Below are 20,023 nucleotides of genomic sequence, written 5' to 3'. Positions count from 1 at the left end.
TTTTTTACGCCTGAGGAATAAATGGAATTTTTGTAATTTTATGAATAGGAAGTTAAATTGTCAATGCATTGCAGGATAGCAAAGAAAGCATTGGCAAAATATTTGTTATGGACGGCAACACTGGATCAGAGCCATTGTCTAGCTGGCTACATAAGATGCATGTCTATAAAAAGGCAATCAAGGGCTGGTGCTGTAGCTCGGTGGCAGAGCGCTTGCCTAGATTTGTGAGGCACTGGGTTCGATCCTTAGCACCGCATATAAATAAACAAAAGCATTCTCTCCATACACAACTACAAAAAAAAAAAAAATTTTAAAGGTAATCAACAACGAAAGCAAACCAATTATGTCATCAGGAGATAGTTTTATTGATCAATGTTCCATAGGTGAGGTTTAGGCAGCAATTACAGCTGAGTGGTAGATTCCATTCAGTTAATCGGCTGGCAAGTCAAAAAGTTAAACTGGTTAACAAGGGATTTCCATCAAGCAATCATCCTTTGGATAGGTTTTGGAGTGCTGAAAGAAATCAGCGTGAGTAAAGAAGCCTACATGGAATTGAATGCGTACGCCGGTGGGTGCCCTTCTGTGGGGATGGGTTTTACAGAACAAAACTGGAAGCTGCTGTCACCGACCCCTGGTAGAAGGGCCTCAAGGTTCCCAGCATGCCTTTGCCTGGGCAATTTAGACTCATCTCGGCCGCCGTTAGAGAGCGGCTCTCAGCTGTTTGGGGGCGGGGCTTTTGCACACCATGGCGGGCGAGCTTGAGGGATGCAAGTCTCTGAGCGGGCTGCTGAGCGGCCTGGCCCAGGACGCTTTCCACGGGCACCGGGGCATCACGGAGGAGCTGCTGAGGAGCCAGCTGTATCCGGAGGTGTCGGCTGAGGAGTTCCGTCCCTTTTTGGCGAAGATGAGGGGAATTCTTAAGGTATTGCTCTTCCTGAAGCCTCTGCCACAGAGCCCAGCCCCTTCCTTTCAGCCCTTAGACTCGCCCCAAGCCCCAAGTCTGAAAAGACTTTGTTCTTCAGATTTCTATGTAGTGGGCTCCATTCACACCGCGCCGCTACAGATCTGAGGAGCTCATTCTGCATCCCGTCTCTTTCCTAAGGGTAACCTCTTTCTGCTCAAGTACTGTCCCCAAGATGACTGTCACTCTTTTTGGGTGGTTATCAATTTCGCGTTTCCTCGGCGTTTATGGGCTCTGGACTTTTAAAAATTAAGAGCGCTGGGTTGATCTCCAGCTTTCTAGGTTGTGGAAGTTTGAGAGCCTTAAAATGAGCCACTATTTGCTGGCTTATTTAAGGAGTGGATTGGCCAGAATGAACACCTGTTAAGCAGTCAACTGTATGGTTAAGAGCATTTTTACCGATTGGAAGTCAAAATATGGATCAGCCTGCCCCATAAAATTATGTGAAACAAACATAGTAGGTGAAATAATTTTAATGCTTTATTTAGCCCAGTGTTTTCAAAGTATTATCACTTTATATATAATCAGGATACAAAATATTAAGAATTGTAATTTTTTTCACTCTTTGAAATCGGTTTGTATTTTGCACTTAAAGCACATATCAATTCTAACTAACAACATTTGAAATGCACAGTAATTGCATGTGGTTAATTATTGTGGTATTGGACAACTTTGGTTTAGACCAAGAAATTAGTCATAGGAATACATCTAGTACCAAAATGTACTTTAGAAATAGACTTAAAAATAATGCTTTTTTTTTTTTGTGGATTTTGAATGTGTTAGGAACTACACCAAGCATTTTACATGTTACTTCCTTTGTTTTTTGCAAAAACATGGTGAACACTCATTTCATTTTTTTTTTTTTTTTGAAGACAAGGTCTTGTTATGTTGGCCAGGTGGGCCTAGAACTCATCATCCTCCTGCCTGACCTGTGGAGTAGTGGGATTGCATAAACCACTAACGATCCTTCTATTTCTGTTAATTTGTAATCTTAAGTATCAGAGAAGACTTTGTAGAAAATTTGACATCATACTGAGTTTTGAGTGTTTATTGTGCTTATGGGGATGAGGATAAGGGACTGCATACAGTCATGTTTTGTTGGTCTTAGGATCTTCATATATTGGGGGCTGCTATTCCTCTTTAGGTGGACCATATTTTGATTCTTGGTTTTGTTATGAGATAAAAATTGTGAGATATTCAGAGAAGAGATTGCCCAAAAATTTTCTCCTTAATTTTCTTTTAAATACATTGCTGATTAATATCCAGGATACTTAAGTTTGCTGAGCAATTCTGGGTTGCAATGTTGTCATGGCTCTCTTGGTACTGAGAGAAGGCACCAGAAAATTTGCCTATGCCTGGTAACATGGTCTTTGTGCAGCTGATTGGTCTGAGGAACCAAGGAAGAAAATCTTTGGTTGTTTAACTTAATACTGAAACCTCAGGCTCAGGGTGACATCTGCTTTTAATCTTCATTTATCTCATAAGTAGTACTGAAGGTTAAATGTGTAATTTTTATGGAAACATGAAAAGTAAATGTTTTTAAACAAAAAGCTTTGAGTAGAGATAGAATGTCATTCAAGAGGGAACATGCACAAATACGCATGATGCAGGAGTACTATAGTATTTGTAAAAAGAAGTGTGATTAAGCAACTGTGGACAGTAAAGAGATATTCTTTTTGGCAGGCTTCACGGGGATGCCATTTTTGTTGCTCTTGAAGAAAGTGAAATTGGTTTTTTTTTTGGTGGTGCTCAGATTGAATGCAGGTCCTTACAACGCTATGCAAACACTACCTTTAAACTTCATCCCCAATCCTTTTTATTTTTATTTTTTTTGAACTTTAACACAGGGTCTCACTGAATTGCTCAAGCTGTCCTAGAACTTTTGATCCTTCTGCCTCAGTCTACCAGTTTCTGGGATTACAGGTTTGCACCATCACACCTGGCAATGAAGAGTATTTTTTAAAAAATTTTTTAATATTTATTTTTTAGTTTTCGGCGGACACAGCATCTTTGTATGTGGCGCTGAGCATCGAACCTGAGCCGCACGCATGCCAGGCGAGCGCGCTACCACTTGAGCCGCATCCCCAGCTCAATGAAGAGTATTTTAAGATTGAAATGAGGGGCCAGCTACACAGGGCATTCTAGGTTAACAAAATAGAGGTGGGACAGGAAAATGTAGAGCATGTTCAGGAAATGGTGACTAGTTCAATTCCATCCTAATGTGGTAACCAATCAGGAGTATTAGTGGAGGAGGCAAAAAAAAAAAAAAAAGTGAAACAATGCTTGTCCCTTTAAATCTTGCTATCATTTATTCTTGATTTTAAGCAAAGCATACATTTTTTTTGGTTTATTTTTTAGTTTTAGGTGGATATAATATCTTTATTTTTATGTGGTGCTAAGGATTGAACCCTGGTCCTCATGCATGCTAGGCAAGCACTCTACCACTGAGCCACAACCGCAGCCCTGCAAAGTATACATTTTTACATATAGGTGACAGCAGAATTCATACCTTTCAGTCATTTGCAGGAAAATCACGGTCTGTGAACAAACTGAAAATGGAGAGAAATGATAGGGGTAAGAGGAAAGGAAGGAAGGGATGTGTAACCTCCAGCAAGAAATTCAGTGTCACTCTATCCCCTCCACTACAGATTGAATTCAGGGACATTCTACTCCCCAGGTTGGTCTGGAGCTAGTCTCTTGCCTAAGCCTACAGAGTAGCTGGGATTACAGGCATGTACTGCCTCTCTTGGCTCAGTGTCACAAATGTTAATAGCCTTCATTTTTTCCCCTCATTGAGCTAAACCCCCAGCCCAGTTAAACACAAAAGGGCAAACATTTCATCTTCTTGTAGATGTGTGCAGCAGATGATTCACTTACTCTAGTTTTCAATTTTGGGTAGCTCCAAGAGCAATGAATAAATGAATTGGGAGTGGTGTTTTAGGGAGATGACATCCTATATAACACAGTACTTGCTTGCTATTTACTGCTATTTTTATATGATTTTTTTCACATTTGTAATTTCAACTTATATAAGTTTTTATACTCTTTTATTTGCTCTTGCTTTTATTTTTTATTTATTTATTTTTGGTACCAGGGATTGAACTCAGGCACTCAACTGCTGAGCCACATCCCAAGCCCTATTTTGTATTTTATTTAGAAACAGGGTCTCACTGAGTTGCTTAGTGCCTTACTATTGCTGAAGCTGGCTTTGACTCATGATCCTCGTGTCTCGGCCTCTCAAGCTCCTGGGATTACAGGCGTGTACCACGCATATGGCTTGCTTTTGCTTTTCAAGTTGTGGGTATGCCTAATTCTGGTTTACTAAAATTCTGAATAACGATCTTTGGTGTGAGGATCCATCACCTTTTGTTCCGTTATTTTCTTTATTCACTACTGCCCTCTATTGGTGATGATTTTATATATATTTTTTAATTTATTTACTTTTTTTAGTTGTAGATGGACACAATACCTTTATTTTATTTATTTATTTTTTATGTGGTGCTGAGGATCAAACACAGGGCCACCCTGGGCAATAGAGAGGAAAACCTATACTACTTCTAGATGGGGAGAGCTGGAAAATGTAGTAGTACTCTAAATTGGGGCAGCGAACCATGGCCCATGGGTCTAATGTGGCTTGGCGCTCTTTTCCAATTTCCCCCTATTATAACCCTAGCTTTGGCTGTTTTGTTTTGCCTTATGGTGCTGAGGATGAAACCCAGGGGATGGATATGTTTGGCAAGCTCTCTACCACTGAGCTATACCTTCTTGGTGCCTACTTTTAAGTTTTGATTGTAACATGGCCACATGCTCATTCATTTACATCTTGTCTGGAGCAGCTTTAGTCACTACAATAAAGTTAGTGGTTGTGACAGATATCATGTGGCATTCAAAGCCTAATATATTTCCCATCTGAGTACTTACAAAAAAGGTTGCTGACTCCTGCCTCAAACATCTGTTTACAATATATGTAAATTATGTTTAATTACATATATGTAAATAATGTTTTTAAGTTGGTTGCTTGAAACATACCTAAAAATTGGAAATAGGTACCTCTTTAGGCCTCTTGACTAATTTTATTAACTTATTCCTTTTTTTAAAAAAAGGTTTTTATTAGTGCCTTGTAATTATATATAATAATGGGATTTACTGTGACATAATTGTACATGGAATATAATTACCTCATTTCAGTATTCTTCTCCTCTTCTCTTTCCCTATTCCCCTTCTTCTCTACTCTGTTGGTCTGCCTTCTGTTTTTTTATTGTTCTTTAAAATTGCTGCTGTATAGATGTACATAAAGTTGGAATCCACTTTGGTATATTCATATATGTACTTAGCATAATTTTATCATTTTCTTTCCATATTTCCTCCCTTTTCCCATCTCTCCTTCCTCACTCTCAGTCTCCTTTCTCTATTGCACTGATCTCCCCTCTACTTTTGAGGGATTCACCTCCTTTTCCTTCCCCTTACTTTGCTTTAGATTCTGCACATGAGAGAAAACATTTGAACTTTGAGTTTGACTTAGCTTATTTCATTTAGTATGATGTTGTCCAGTTCCATTTATTTACTAGCAAATGCCATAATTTCATTCTTCTTTATGACTGAGTAAAAACTTCATTGTGTATATATAGCACTTTTTAAAATCCATTCATCTGTTGATGGGTGCCTGAACTGGTTCCATAACTTAGCTATTGTGAATTTCTCTGCTGTAAACATTGATGTGCCTATTATCATTGTAGTATGCTCATTTTCGTTCTTTTGGGTAAATACTGAGGAGTGGGATAGTTGGGTCATATGGTAGTTCTATTCCTAGTCTTTTAAGGAATCTCCATAAGGCTTTCCAAAATGGTTGTACTAATTTGTAGTTTCATTCTTCTACATGTGGATTTTTTTTTTTTTTTTTAAACATGTGGATGTTTAGTTTTCCCAGCACCATTTGTACTAACTTGTTCTTAAGACTTGAGATCTGGGGCTGGGGATGTGGCTCAAGCGGTAGCGCGCTCGCCTGGCATGCGTGCGGCCGGGGTTCCATCCTCAGCACTACATACAAAGATGTTGTGTCCGCTGAAAACTAAAAAATAAAATATTAAAAAATTCTCTCTCTCTCTCTCTCTTAAAAAAAAAAAAGACTTGAGATCTGTGATTAACAAATCAAAAACAACAAAAAACTTATTGATGTTTCTGTAGTACTAAGTGCTAAGTATGCATTCTTAGTAAGATGTAGAATTTATATTTGAAAATTTTGCTCATATTTAAAGAATGTTAAAATTTATGCTTATTAGTGTAATGTAAAAATAACAAAATTTAATGTTTTGACCTCAGAATCACGTATATAATGTTATGAGCCTCAGAACCAACATATGAAAGCTAGTTTAAACTTTATAGGAAATCACCAATCAGAAACATGATATTTAGAATTACAATGGTAAAAGATTTTAAGAATTATTTAAACATCTGAGCCGGGCTCAGTGGCATATATAGCTGTTAGAAATCCCAGTGACTTTGGCAGCTGAAGCAGGAGGATCTCAAGTTCAAGGCTAGTCTCAGCAATTCAGCAAGACCTGAAGCAACTTAGTGAGACCCAGTCCCCAAAAATAAAATAACTGGATATAGCTCAATTGTAAAGTGACCTTGGGTTTAACCCCAGGACAAAAATAAATAAATAGAACTGGGACCACAGGTGTGTGGTGCTGTGCCTATTTTTTTCCCCCCAGCCCTTTAGCCATCTTATTAACTCCTTATTGTAAACATTATTTAATTACAATATAGACATTTGAGATGTGTTAAAGCACATCTAATATTTTCTGCTGAGGTAACTAGTTTTAATATTTTTGTGTATTTATTTATCTCACATGTACTTACTAAACAACTTAATTATGCACCATGCATTATACTTAGGATACAGCAGTAAACATTGAAGCTGTAGTTTCTGTCCTTGTGAATCATGTAGTTTCCTAGAGCATGTAGACTTTAAGACAGCAGTTATAGGTAGAATAATTCCTAGTCTACTGTACAACATGAACAAAGAGAAAAGAAAAAAAAAAGAAAAGAAAAAGGTCTACTTATTAGACTGAAAGGAAAAGATGAAAACAGCATAGAACTAGTTTTCCTTGTTTGGGTTGTCAGACCCTGGTCTGAAGGTAGGGGCTTCTTATGAATATGACTGACTGGGGTCTTTCCCAGTTAAGGATTTGGCTTCTCTGGGACTCTCATATTAAGTTTCTTTTATGACAGATTCAATCTCAAAGCTTGACCTGGTCAGGCCAAGACATTAGCGCAACAGTTCCATCTTCGTTCTGGGAATCAGTTTACTTTATCTCTTGTCAGATCCGGAAGCATGTACTCAAGTGGTTCCTTAAGAAAGGGTATATAGGAAGTAATATTTTTCTTTTTTACTATTAAAAATGTCTTTATTTTTAGTCTCACACTTAGTAGTTTGGCTGAGAATATATTTCTAGGTTGTCAAATAACTGACTCACAATTTTGAAGGCATTGTTTTCAGTGAATGTAACCTGTCTTTCACTCTGGAGGCTTTTAGGATTTTCTTGTTATCCTTTGTTTCCTTGTCATTGGTGTGTGACTACGATTTCATTATTCAGGCCACTGTTTGTCCTTTCAGTCTGGAGACTGGTGACCTTTAGTTCTGGGAAAAGTTGTGCAGTCAGCCCTCTGAATATTTGGGTTCTATATTCAAGAATTCAAGAAACTGTGAGCCCTCTGAATATTTGGGTTCTACATTCAAGAATTCAAGAAAATGTAGATTGAAAATATTTAGGAAAAAAATATTGCTTTTGCATTTAACATATGCAGACTTTTTCTTTTTTGGTCATTGTTCCCTAAACAATACCTGTTAACAACTATTTACATAGCATTTAAATGATGTTAGCTATTAAAAGTAATCTAGAGATTATTTAAAGTATGTTTAGGTTATATGCAAATATTGTGCCACTTTACATAAGTGACTTGAGCATCAATGGATTTTGGTGTTTGCTGGGGTCCTAGAACTAATCCCCACAGATACCCAGGGACAACAGTATTACTACTTTGATTATTTTCTTTCTTTTTTTTTTCCTATCTTCTTGCTAGCATTCTAGGTTTTCAAATGTTAGACCTTCTTAGACTGAATCTTCTAGTTTTCTTTTATTTTTTCTACTTTCCATTTGTTTGTGTTTTTCTTACATTTATTGATAGACTTTGTCTTCTAACCTTTTACTTGAATTTTTCATTTGATCCTGTTTTTAATTTCCAATAGTTCTCTTTTCATATGAACAAAATATTATGTCTAGCCAAGTCATTTTTCAAATAAGGGAGATTTTGTTTGAACATAACTTTCTGTATTTGACTTTTTAAAGATTTGTCCATCTTGACTTTGTTTTTTTTTTTCATATGTAGTTCTTCAGTATTCAGAATTTAGATTAGTTGTATGTAGCACTGGTGACAGCTTTCTCCAGAGGCTTTTGAGGAACATCATATTTCTAAGATATTTGTGGATGTGATGTAAATAGAAGAAATTAAATGTCTGTAGAGGAACACTTAATCTTTTAAATATTCTAATAATTTTTTAAAAATATTTTTTATATGTATGGACCTTTATTTTATTCATTTATATGTGGTGCTGAGGATCGAACCCAGTGCCTCACACATGCTAGGCAAGTGCTCTACCACTGAGCCATAGCCTCAGCCCCTATTCTAATAATTTTATGTTTTGCATACTATAGTATATATTATTTTAAAAAGCACAATTTGATTCTCATTTCTAAATATCTGGAAAGTTTTATGGAAAGTGTTTATAGTAAAAATAGACGCCTAGCTGGGTGTGGTGGGAATTATCTTGTAGAATATATATACCTGTAACCAGTGTGGGAAACTTAGGGAGACCCTGTCTTAAAAAAATAAGGGGGGCTGGGGATGTGGCTCAAGTGGTAGCGTGCTCGCCTGGCATGCGTGCGGCCCGGGTTCGATCCTCAGCACCACATACCAACAAAGATGTTGTATCCGCCGAGAACTAAAAAATAATAAATATTAAAAAATTCTCTCTCTCTCTCTCTCTCTCTCTCTCTCTCTCTCTCTCTCTCTCTCTAACTCCCTCCCTCCCTCTCCCTCTCCCTCTCCCTCTCCTCTCTCACTCTCTAAAAAAAAAAAAAAATAAGGGCTATGGATGTACCTCGGTGGTAGAGTGCCCCGAGTTCAAAACCAAACCAAACCCCCAAACAAAACAAAAACAAAACAAAGCAGAAGCACTTTTAAGTGCATGTAATATCAAATTTACAAAACAGCTCAAGTTGACTGGCTGTTAGTGATACTTTTTTTAATCATCAAAGAATAGTATTATCAAAGAACAGTAGTATCAGCTTCCATGTTGGGAATCATCTTGTAGAATACATTTGAGTAGCTCATTCTTGAGAAAAAACCAGAATGGTTTGTATAATTGATCATTTTTGTCTATGCAAGAAATTTTCATTTATTGTATAATGTAGAAATATTTTACTGTATAATCTTTTTACTTATCATTAGAATCTCTTTACAAATGAAGAAAAATGTGTAATGCAATATTATTATTATTATTATTTTTCCTTCTTGTGCGTCTCGGGATTGAACTACAGGCTTCTTGTAGGCAAACATTTTACCATTAAGCTATGTCCCCAGCTGTAGTTTTGTTTTGTTTTTATATTCAATTTAAGAATGAATTTTACTTTTATCCATTTATGACCACATAATTAATAATATATTGAGCATAAAGTAAAATAGATACAAAATATATGGTTTTAAAGTGTTACTGTTCACCTTTGACTTATTAGGTCTTAGCTTTAAGCTGTAATTCTGTTTTTTGTACTGTAGGTGGCAGTAGAATATTGGTTTGCTAATGTACTGCTATGCTAGCAGCAACATAATGTTTAAATGTTTTCTCTGGAATGTTCAAGTTCAGAAAATGCTTAGAAGTTGGCTATTCAACAATAAGAATTTCTTAATCAAAAGGAAGTCTAAATATTTGGGTAGATATTTTGAATTTAGAAATATCATTTTTTGGACAATTTAAAGCTCTGTAAACAATCCCTTTTGCTGTAATTCTCTAGTTTTTGTAAAATAGAGTTTTCCTGATTTCATGGAGCATTTTTGAGAATTTAGGTAATGATGTACAAGACATATTGGTAATTCTCTAAAGGATTGGTATTTATTGATGTAACTTTCTTGGGTTACTGGACATCATATTATAAACAGTAATTGTGGATTACTCAGCTGGGGTTTGCAGACTATTTTAACAGACTCAAATGACCTGTAATGACATGTTTTGGGTTTTCTTTCTTAATTTAGGGAAAAACCTGTATTAATCAGTTTTTTTGTTCTCCTTGTCTCAAAACAACTACTCTGGGTATGGAAACTTGACTTGAGTTGAAGGAGTACTTGGATAAGATTTTAAAGGATATGTCTATCTTCAATGTATTTACTGATTATTTACTAAGCCCCGAATGTGCTCTACCCTGTTTTGTATACAAGGTAAATGTCAGAGTTCTTTGTCTTAAAAAATAATAAATGCCATAAGATAAAAATGATGTGTGGTGAAGTGGATCCTATTTTAACTGCAGAAATATGAAAAAAATCAAGATTTTGGTTCTAATAAAACATCCACATTTTTTAAAATATTTTTTTTCGTTGTAGATGGACACAATATCTTTATTTTTATGTGGTGCAAAGGATCAAACCCAGGGCCTCATGTGTACAAGGCAAGCATTCTACTACTGAGCTACAACCCCAGCCCAACATCCACATTTTTAACTTTGTCTTAATTTAGAATATAGTTTTTATAAATTTGCATTACCATTATTTATCTTTGATGAAAATTTGTCTAAACTCATTCCTTTATTTAAATTCTTTTTAAATAAAGGAATTATAAAAAATTACAAAAGTTATAATTTTATATGATCACTGGTATTACAAGCATGAGCTACTATGCCTGGCTCAAAATGTTTTATTGGAAATAGCACATATACAGCGAAGCACACAAATCTCTTTTTAGTTATAATTTATAACTAAATTGTATAAATTTTTGGTATTTTTTGGTGCTGGGGGTTAAACCCAGGGGCATTTATCCACTGAGCCACATTCCTAGTGCTTTTTTTAATTTTTAATTTTGAGACAGGGTCTAGCTAAGTTGCTTGAAGCCTTCCTAAGATGCTGAGTCTGGTCTCGAATTTGAAATCCTCTTGCCTCAGCCTCCTGAGTCTAGGATTACAGGCATGCACCACCATGCCTGGCTTATGTGTACTTTTTATGCAGGTTGAGTATCTCTTATCCAGGATGCATGGGACCAAAAGCATTTTGGGTTTATTCAGATTTGGGGGTATTGATGTATAAAGAATGAGATATACTGGGGATTTGACCCAAATCTAATCATGAAATTCATTTTTGTATTTAATATATACATAGCCTGAAAGTAATTTTATGCAATATTTTTAGTGTACCTTTATTAATTTACTTATTTGTTTTAGTACCAAGGATTGAACTCAGAGGCACTCGACCACTGAGCCACATCCCTAGCCCTATTTCGTATTTTATTTAGAGACAGGGTCTCACTGAGTTGCTTAGTGCCTCACTTTTGCTGAGGCTGGCTTTGAACTTGAACTCTCCTACCTCAGCCTCCCAGAGCTGCTGGGATTACAGGCATGTGCCACCATGCCCAGCAGTGTGCCTTTATTTTGACTGACTTATCACATTAGGTCAGATTTGAAATTTTTCATTTGTGATATCATGTCTGCTCAAAAAATTTTGGATTTGTAGCACTTTAGATTTCATATTTTTGGATTAGGGATGTTTAATCTGTAGAAGAGTAATTTTTAATATCTTTATATGCCAGTATGGAATTATCTCTGAATGATAATGTTCTGAACATTATTCCCTGTTATGACATGATTAGCAATATAGCTCTTTCGCAGTAGTTTTCTACAGTCCTATCACAGAAGCTACCATTTATGAGATCCTTAAATTTCTCTAATGTTTATTCATAGAGCATGTTACTTTCTTAAGAAATAACATTATTATCTATAATTCATTTAAAATGTGTTTATTCAAGTGAACATTTATTGAGTACCTGTTACCGCCCTGAAAACATTAGTGAATCAAACAACTTCCTTCCTCCTGGAACTGTTATGGGAGAATGTCCTGACAGTAAACTAAAATAATGCGAATAAAGGAATGAAGGCAGAAAAATACTTATTTTTTATATACTTCCCTCCTTGCTTTCACCTCTATAATTTTTTTATCCCTTAAAGTCAATGACAGACTTTTACCTGAGATAGTGAATATTGCTTAATTATTATATTTGGCTTTCTTATAAGAAAACTAGTAGATTTTATAATCAAAGTGATAAATGTTCAAACTAATTTTATGTAAACTTGATGTTTAGAACAGAATCTCCCAGTCTATATTTTTGCCATCCAATCCCATAATTCCCTTTCTTATAGAGATGGAAAGTGACTTAATTTTCCTATTGAGAATTCTACTCTATGGATCTCACTTATATACATATCATATATCTAGCCTTATATTCTCTTTTGCTATGTATTCCTAAAGTGAGTAGATCTTTAAGTCCTCTCTGGCTTTTTAGGTAGCTCTCTAGAAAGGATACCTTATTTTTAAAAACTTTTTCCCTCCAGTAATGGGGGGAAATCGAATCAGAGTTGCTCCACCACTAAGCTATACCCCCAGCCCTTTTTATTTACTCAGGATCCCATTAAATTGCTGATGCTGGCCTTGAATTTTCCATCCTCCTAGCCTCAGCCTCCTTGAGTCACTGGGATTATAGGCATGTGGTACTATGCCTGGCTCAAAAACGTTTTTATTGAATATAGCATATAGCAAAGTACACAGATCTTACTTACATAGCTTGGTGACTCTTCACAAGCTGAATGTAACCATGTAGCCAGCACCAGAATAAGAAACCAAATATGGCCAACACTGTAAAACTCCCTCATCCTTTTTGATATTCACTAATGTCTTATCCCCAAAGAACCACTTTCTGACTTCTAATACCATAGTATAGTTTTGCCTGTTGGCAAACTTTATATTAATGGAATTGTACAGTACTAAGTACTCGTGTGTGGCTTCTGTCACTTAATATTATTTTTATGAGATTCAGCATTATTGTGTATAATTATAGATCATTCATTGTCATTGATGTAGAGCAGGGATCAGCAAACTACAATTCACAGGCTAAATCGGACACCTTGCCTGTTTTTGTACAACTAGTGAGCTGAGAATAGTTTTTAAAATTTTTTTTAATTTTATTTTTCTTTTTAGTTATATATGGGCACAATATCTTTATTTTGTTTATTTCTTTTTATGTGGTGCTGAGGATCGAACCCAGGATCTCACATGTATGAGTTGAGCGCTCTACCGCTAAGCCACAACCCTAGCCAGTTTTTATATTTTTAAATGGATAAAATAAATAAATAATTAAAATTATCTTGTGACTTGTTGAAAATGACATGACATTGAAATTTCAATGCCCGTAGTAAAGTGTAGTTTTTGCCCTCAGGCCAAGGTGAGTAGATGTGATGAAAACTGGGTGGTTGGCAAAGTCTAAAATATTTATTATTTGGCTCTTTTCAGAAAATATTTTGCCAATTCCTGCTGAGTATACTGATATTTGAATATACATATCTATTCTACTGTTGATGGGCATTTGAGAAGTTTCCAGAGTTTACCTATTATGAACATAGGACTCTACTTTTCAAGCATTAAAATTGTTGTAAATGTTAGAAAATCATTCTTTATCCATGATGCCTCTTCCATTGAGAATCATTTTGGATCAACACATAGGTTGATTTCACAAGTATATGTATATATAGTTTAATTTGGCTCTGTTTTGTCTTTACAAATCAGACTATAAGATAGGAACTTTTGCTCTGAGTTCTATTTCTTTAAAAATTTTTTTTTATTAGTTGTTGATGAAATTTTTTATTTTTATTTTGTGGTTCTGAGAATTGAACCCAGAACTTCACACATGCCAGTCAAGTGCACTACCATTGATCCACAGCCCCAGCCCTTGAGTTCTATTTCTTTTGAACCTTTTTATATAACTGAAAAAAGTTTTTCTTAGAAGATGCACTATAGATAATTGAATAAATTACACTTTATTACTCTCCCTTGTCATACATTTTATGACTTCTTCAATAGTTTTTTGATGGCCTTATTAACTAGTATGTCTTTTTTTAGAGACAGGATCTCACTATGGGTTGCCCAGGTGATCTGAACTCCTAGGTTTAAGTGATCCTTCTGCCTCATCTTCATGAGTGAAGGAACTACAGAGACATGTCAACTTTGCCTGGCTAATTATTGCAGTATTATTTTTTTTTCTCTTGTTTTTATTTTTTTAATTTTTTTTTTTTTTTTTAGCTTTTAGGTAGACACAATATTTTTATTTTATTTTTTTGTGGTGCTGAGAATTGAACCCAGTGCCTCATGCATGCTAGGCGAGCGTGTTACTATTACTACTTGAGCCATATCCCCAGCCCCTTGTTTTCATTTTTATTATTAAATCTTTTAAATTTCTTTTGGCTCAATTCTTTCACTGTTATAGAACTGAGATAGGAATTTGGTACAAAGAGGGAGAGAGATGCTGAATCTCAAAGAAAGTGCCCTTGAGCCAGAGATGCAATAAATGCTTAGGAACAGTTGTAATTCTCAAGAGACGTGGCCTTGCCCATGCCTTTGTAAAATAAAGGAAATAAGCAAGCAAAGGAAAACTGATGCAAAATTATGTAAATTTTGCTCTGCAGCTCCACCCTGGTTTCACATATAGTTCAGCCCACAGCAACTGTCCCTGTATAAATATATTTTTTAATACCTTTATTTTAATGTTTAGTTAGTTTCTTAATATGGTACTGGGAATTAAACACAGTGCCTCACATATGCTAGGCAAGCACTCTACCACTGAGCCACCACCCCAGCCCCTTCTGTAAATATTAATACCCCACACCATGGGTTGCTATCTCTCCTTCAGGAGATAGCCCCGTTCTCCCTTGAATGTATATTCCTTGCTTTACCCTAAAGGTATCTCTTTTGACATTGTCCCCATTCTCTCTTGGATATGTATCTACTTTTCTAAATAAGCCTCTGTCTATTCCTTTTTCTGGCATGTGCTGAAATTTTTTTCTGTCAGTTATGCCTGCTAGTCCTAGGTCAATTTCCCTCTTCTCTCTGAGAACTCCTTGGAGCCTTCTTTAGAGATATATCTTCTTTTGTGATTCTTTTTTTAAAAAATTAATTTATTAATTAATTTATTTATTTTGTGGTGTTGGGAATTGTGCATGCAAGGCAAGCACTCTACCAACTGAGCTATATCCCCACCAGTAGTTTTGATTCTTAAACAGTAATTTTTTTAACCTGGACTATATATTGTCCTTAATTTAAAAAATTAATTAATTAATTAATTTTACAGTAGAATGCATTTTGACATATTGTACACAAATGGAGCACAGCTTCTCATTTCTCTGGCTGTACATGGTTCAGAATTACTCTAATAGTGTAATCATGCATGTATATAAGGTAATAAGTCTGTCTCATTCTACTATCCTTCCCATCCCCACAGCCCTACCCTCACTCCCATCTACACAAACCAAAATTCTTCATTCTCCCTATCCCCCTGCCCCACTATAGATCAGCATCCGCTTATCAGAGAAAGCGTTTGACTTTTGTTTTTTGGGGATTGGCTTATTTCACTGAGCATGATATTCTCTACTTCCATCTATTTACCTGCAAATGCCATAATTTCATTCCTCTTTAAGGCTGAGTAATATTCTATTGTGTATATGTACCATATTTTCTTTATTCATTCATCTGTTGAAGGGCATCTAGGTTGGTTCCATAGTTTGGCTGTTGTGGAATTGAGCTGCTATAAACATTGATGTGGCTGTGTTCCTGTAGTATGCTGATTTTAAGTCCTTTGGGTATAAACCGAGTAGTGGGATAGCTGGGTCAAATGGTGGATCCATTCCAAGTTAAATAGTAATTTTTAAAAATATGTTAACTTAGGCACTTTAGTTGGACACTACACTAATCAAGTACTGTTTCCCAAGAGAAAGCTTTAGGGGCTGTCAGCAATATTGTAGAAATAGTTCCTAAAATGAAGGGGGAAGGAAAGAGCCTTTTTTTTTTTTTTTTTTTTTAGGGTGTGAATAACCCACATCTGCTTATTCTTTTTTTTTTAAATAGGTATTGAATTTCTTTTCATTAATTATTTTTTTATTTATATATGACAGCAGAATGCATTACAATTCTTGTTACACATATAGAGCACAATTTTTCATATGTCTGGTTGTATAAAAAGTATATTCACACCAATTTGTGTCTTCATACATGTACTTTGGATAATAATGTCCATCACATTCCACTATCATTTTTTTATTATTGTTCAAAACATTACAGTGCTCTTGACTTATCGTATTTCATACATTTGATTCAAGTGGGTTATGAACTCCCATTTTTACCACGTGTGCAGATTGCAGAATCACATTGGTTACACATCCACGTTTATGCATACTGCCATACTAGTGTCTGTTGTATTTTGTTGCCTTTCCTATTCCCTACTATCCCCCCTCTTCTCCCCTCCCCTTTCCTCCCCTCCCTTCTTCTCTCTCTACCCCATCTACTCTAATTTATTTCTCTCTCTTGTTTTTTTTTCCCCCTTTCCCCTTACCTCCTCTTATATGTAATTTTGTATACCAATGCAGGTCTCCTTTCATTTCCATTCAATTCCCCTTCTCTCTCCCTTTCCCTCTCACCTCTCGTCCCTGTTTAATGGTAATCATCTTCTCATGCTCTTCCTCCCTGCTCTGTTTTGAGTTGCCCTTCTTATATCAAAGAAGACATTTGGCATTTGTTTTTAAGGGATTGGCTAGCTTCACTTAGCATAATCTGCTCTAATGCCATCCATTTCCCTGCAAATGCCATGATTTTGTTCTAGTGCTGAGTAATATTCCATTGTGTATAAATGCCACTTTTTTAATCCATTCATCTATAAGAGCCTTTTTTTTTTAACTTTGTAATTTCTTTTGGAGTCTTTTGCACATTTACATCTTTGAGCTGGCCAATTTTTTTTTTAAGAAAAGGCTAAATTCTTTCCCCCTGAAGTTAAATGCTAATCTGTTACTTGGAATTATTTAATAGATGCCCTTCAACAGATGAATGAATAAAGAAAATATGGTACATATACACAATAGAATATTACTCAGCCTTAAAGAAGAATGAAATTATGGCATTTGCAGGTAAATATTTTAAACATTTGTTTTGCTTCATTGTGAATTCCTCCCCACCCCCGATGCTGATAGAGATAGGTGTCATACTCAAAATGTTAAGAACATAGATGGCAAGTAAGTTACTGGAAAAAGTAACTGGCAGAATGAAAACCAGTTAGTTAGCTTATACTACTAGAGTGTAATTTAGAGTTTGGCAGTGCTGTTTCTGTTTGCTGACTTTTTTTGTCTTTTGTTTGTTTTTATTGTTTTCTGACTTTTTTTTTTAATTTTTATTTTTTATTTTTTTTATTGTTCGTCGTTCAAAACATTACATAGTTCTTAATATATCATATTTCACAGTTTGATTCAAGTGGGTTATGAACTCCCATTTTTACCCCGTATACAGATTGCTGTATCACATCAGTTACAATTCCATTGATTTACATATTGCCATTCTAGTGACAGATGTATTCTGCTGTCTATCCTATTCTCTACTATCCCCCTTCCCCTCCCCTCCCCACCCCTCCCCTCCCCTCCCCTCCCCTTTTCTCTCTCTACCCCCTCTACTGTAAATCATTTCTTCCACTTGTATTATTTTTCTCTTACCCCTCCTTTCCTCTTATATGTAATTTTGTATAACCCTGAGGATCACCTTCCATTTCCATGCGATTTCCCTTCTCACTCCCTTTCCCTCCACCTCTCATCCCTGTTTAATGTTAATCTTCTTCTCAAGCTCTTCGTCCCTACCCTGTCCTTGGTTACTCCCCTTATATCAAAGCAGTCATTTGGCATTTGTTTTTTAAGGATTGGCTAGCTTCACTTAGCATAATCTGCTCTAATGTCATCCATTTCCCTCCAAATTCTATGATTTTGTCATTTTTTAAAGCAGAGTAATACTCCATTGTGTATAAATGCCACATTTTTTTTTTATCCATTCATCAATTGAAGGGCATCTAGGTTGGTTCCACAATCTTGCTATCGTGAATTGTGCTGCTATGAACATCGATGTAGCAGTGTCCCTGTAGCATGCTCTTATTAGGTCTTTAGGGAATAGACCGAGAAGGGGAATAGCTGGGTCAAATGGTGGTTCCAGTCCCAGCTTTCCAAGAAATCTCCATACTGCTTTCCAAATTGGCTGCACCAATTTGCAGTCCCACCAACAATGAACAAGTGTACCCTTTTCCCCGCATCCTCTCCAGCACTTGTTGTTGGACTTCATAATGGCTGCCAATCTTACTGGAGTGAGATGGTATCTTAGGGTGGTTTTGATTTGCATTTCTCTGACTGCTAGCGATGGTGAGCATTTTTTCATGTACTTATTGATTGATTGTATGTCCTCCTCTGAGAAGTGTCTGTTCAGGTCCTTGGCCCATTTGTTGATTGGGTTATTTGTTATCTTATTGTCTAATTTTCTGAGTTCTTTGTATACTCTGGATATTAGGGCTCTATCTGAAGTGTGTGGAGTAAAGATTTGTTCCCAGGATGTAGGCTCCCTGTTTATCTCTCTTATTGTTTCTTTTGCTGAGGAAAAAATTTTTAGTTTGAGTAAGTCCCATTTGTTGATTCTAGTTGTTAACTCTTGCGCTATGGGTGTCCTATTGAGGAATTTGGAGCCTGACCCCACAGTATGTAGATCATAGCCAACTTTCTCTTCTATCAGACGCCGTGTCTCTGATTTAATATCAAGCTCCTTGATCCATTTTGAGTTAAGTTTTGTGCATGGCGAGAGAAAGGGATTCAGTTTCATTTTGATGCAAATGGATTTCCAGTTTTCCCAGCACCATTTGTTGAAGATGCTATCCTTCCTCCATTGCATGCTTTTAGCCCCTTTATCAAATATAAGATAGTTGTAGTTTTGTGGATTGGTTACTGTGTCCTCTATTCTGTACCATTGGTCCACCCGCCTGTTTTGGTACCAGTACCATGCTGTTTTTGTTACTGTTGCTCTGTAGTATAGTTTGAAGTCTGGTATCGCTATACCGCCTGATTCAAACTTCCTGCTTAGCATTGTTTTTGCTATTCTGGGTCTTTTATTATTCCATATGAATTTCATGATTGTTTTATCTATTTCTACAAGAAATGCTGTTGGGATTTTGATTGGCATTGCATTGAACTTATAGAGAACTTTTGGTAATATCGCCATTTTGATGATGTTAGTTCTGCCTATCCATGAACAGGGTATATTTTTCCATCTTCTGCGGTCTTCTTCTATATCTCTCTTTAGGGTTCTGTAGTTTTCATTGTATAGGTCTTTCACCTATTTTGTTAGGTTGATTCCCAAGTATTTTATTTTATTTGAGGATATTGTGAATGGAGTAGTTGTCCTCATTTCTGTTTCAGAGGATTTGTCGCTGATATACAAGAATGCTTTTGATTTATGCGTGTTGATTTTATATCCTGCCACTTTGCTGAATTCATTTATTAGCTCTAATAGTTTCTTTGTAGACCCTTTTGGGTCTGTTAGGTATAGAATCATGTCATCTGCAAATAGTGATAATTTAAGTTCTTCTTTTCCTATTTATATGCCTTTAATTTCTTTCATCTGTCTAATTGCTCTGGCCAGTGTTTCGAGGACTATGTTGAACAGAAGTGGTGAGAGAGGGCATCTCTGTCTTGTACCAGATCTTAGAGGGAATGCGTTAAATTTTTCTCCATTCAGAATGATGCTGGCCTGTGGCTTATCATAGATTGCTTTTACAATGTTGAGGTATGATCCTGTTATCCCTAATTTTTCTAGTGTTTTGAACATAAAGGGATGCTGTACTTTGTCGAATGCTTTTTCTGCATCTATCGAGATGATCATATGGTTCTTATTTTTAAGTCTATTGATGTG

The 20,023-nt window shown here is 35.9% G+C and overlaps 1 protein-coding gene across 3 annotated transcripts in view; it reads left to right on the top strand.

Annotated features, from left to right (window-relative positions):
- Positions 1-739: 739 nt before the first annotated feature.
- The window catches only part of COMMD1 (copper metabolism domain containing 1), a 206,755-nt gene continuing 187,471 nt past the window's right edge, over positions 740-20,023 (top strand). For all 3 annotated transcript variants that reach the window (XM_081265548.1, XM_081265546.1, XM_081265547.1), the window contains exon 1: positions 740-922. In XM_081265548.1, the coding sequence (XP_081121674.1) occupies positions 746-922 (177 nt within the window). In that variant the 5' untranslated portion in view covers positions 740-745. The remainder of the gene's footprint in view (positions 923-20,023) is intronic.

The sequence above is a fragment of the Spermophilus citellus genome (genome assembly GCF_964194105.1).
Source record: "Spermophilus citellus genome assembly, chromosome: 13".
NCBI classification, from domain to species: Eukaryota; Metazoa; Chordata; class Mammalia; order Rodentia; family Sciuridae; genus Spermophilus; species Spermophilus citellus.
This window is presented reverse-complemented; position numbering and strand designations above follow the sequence as displayed.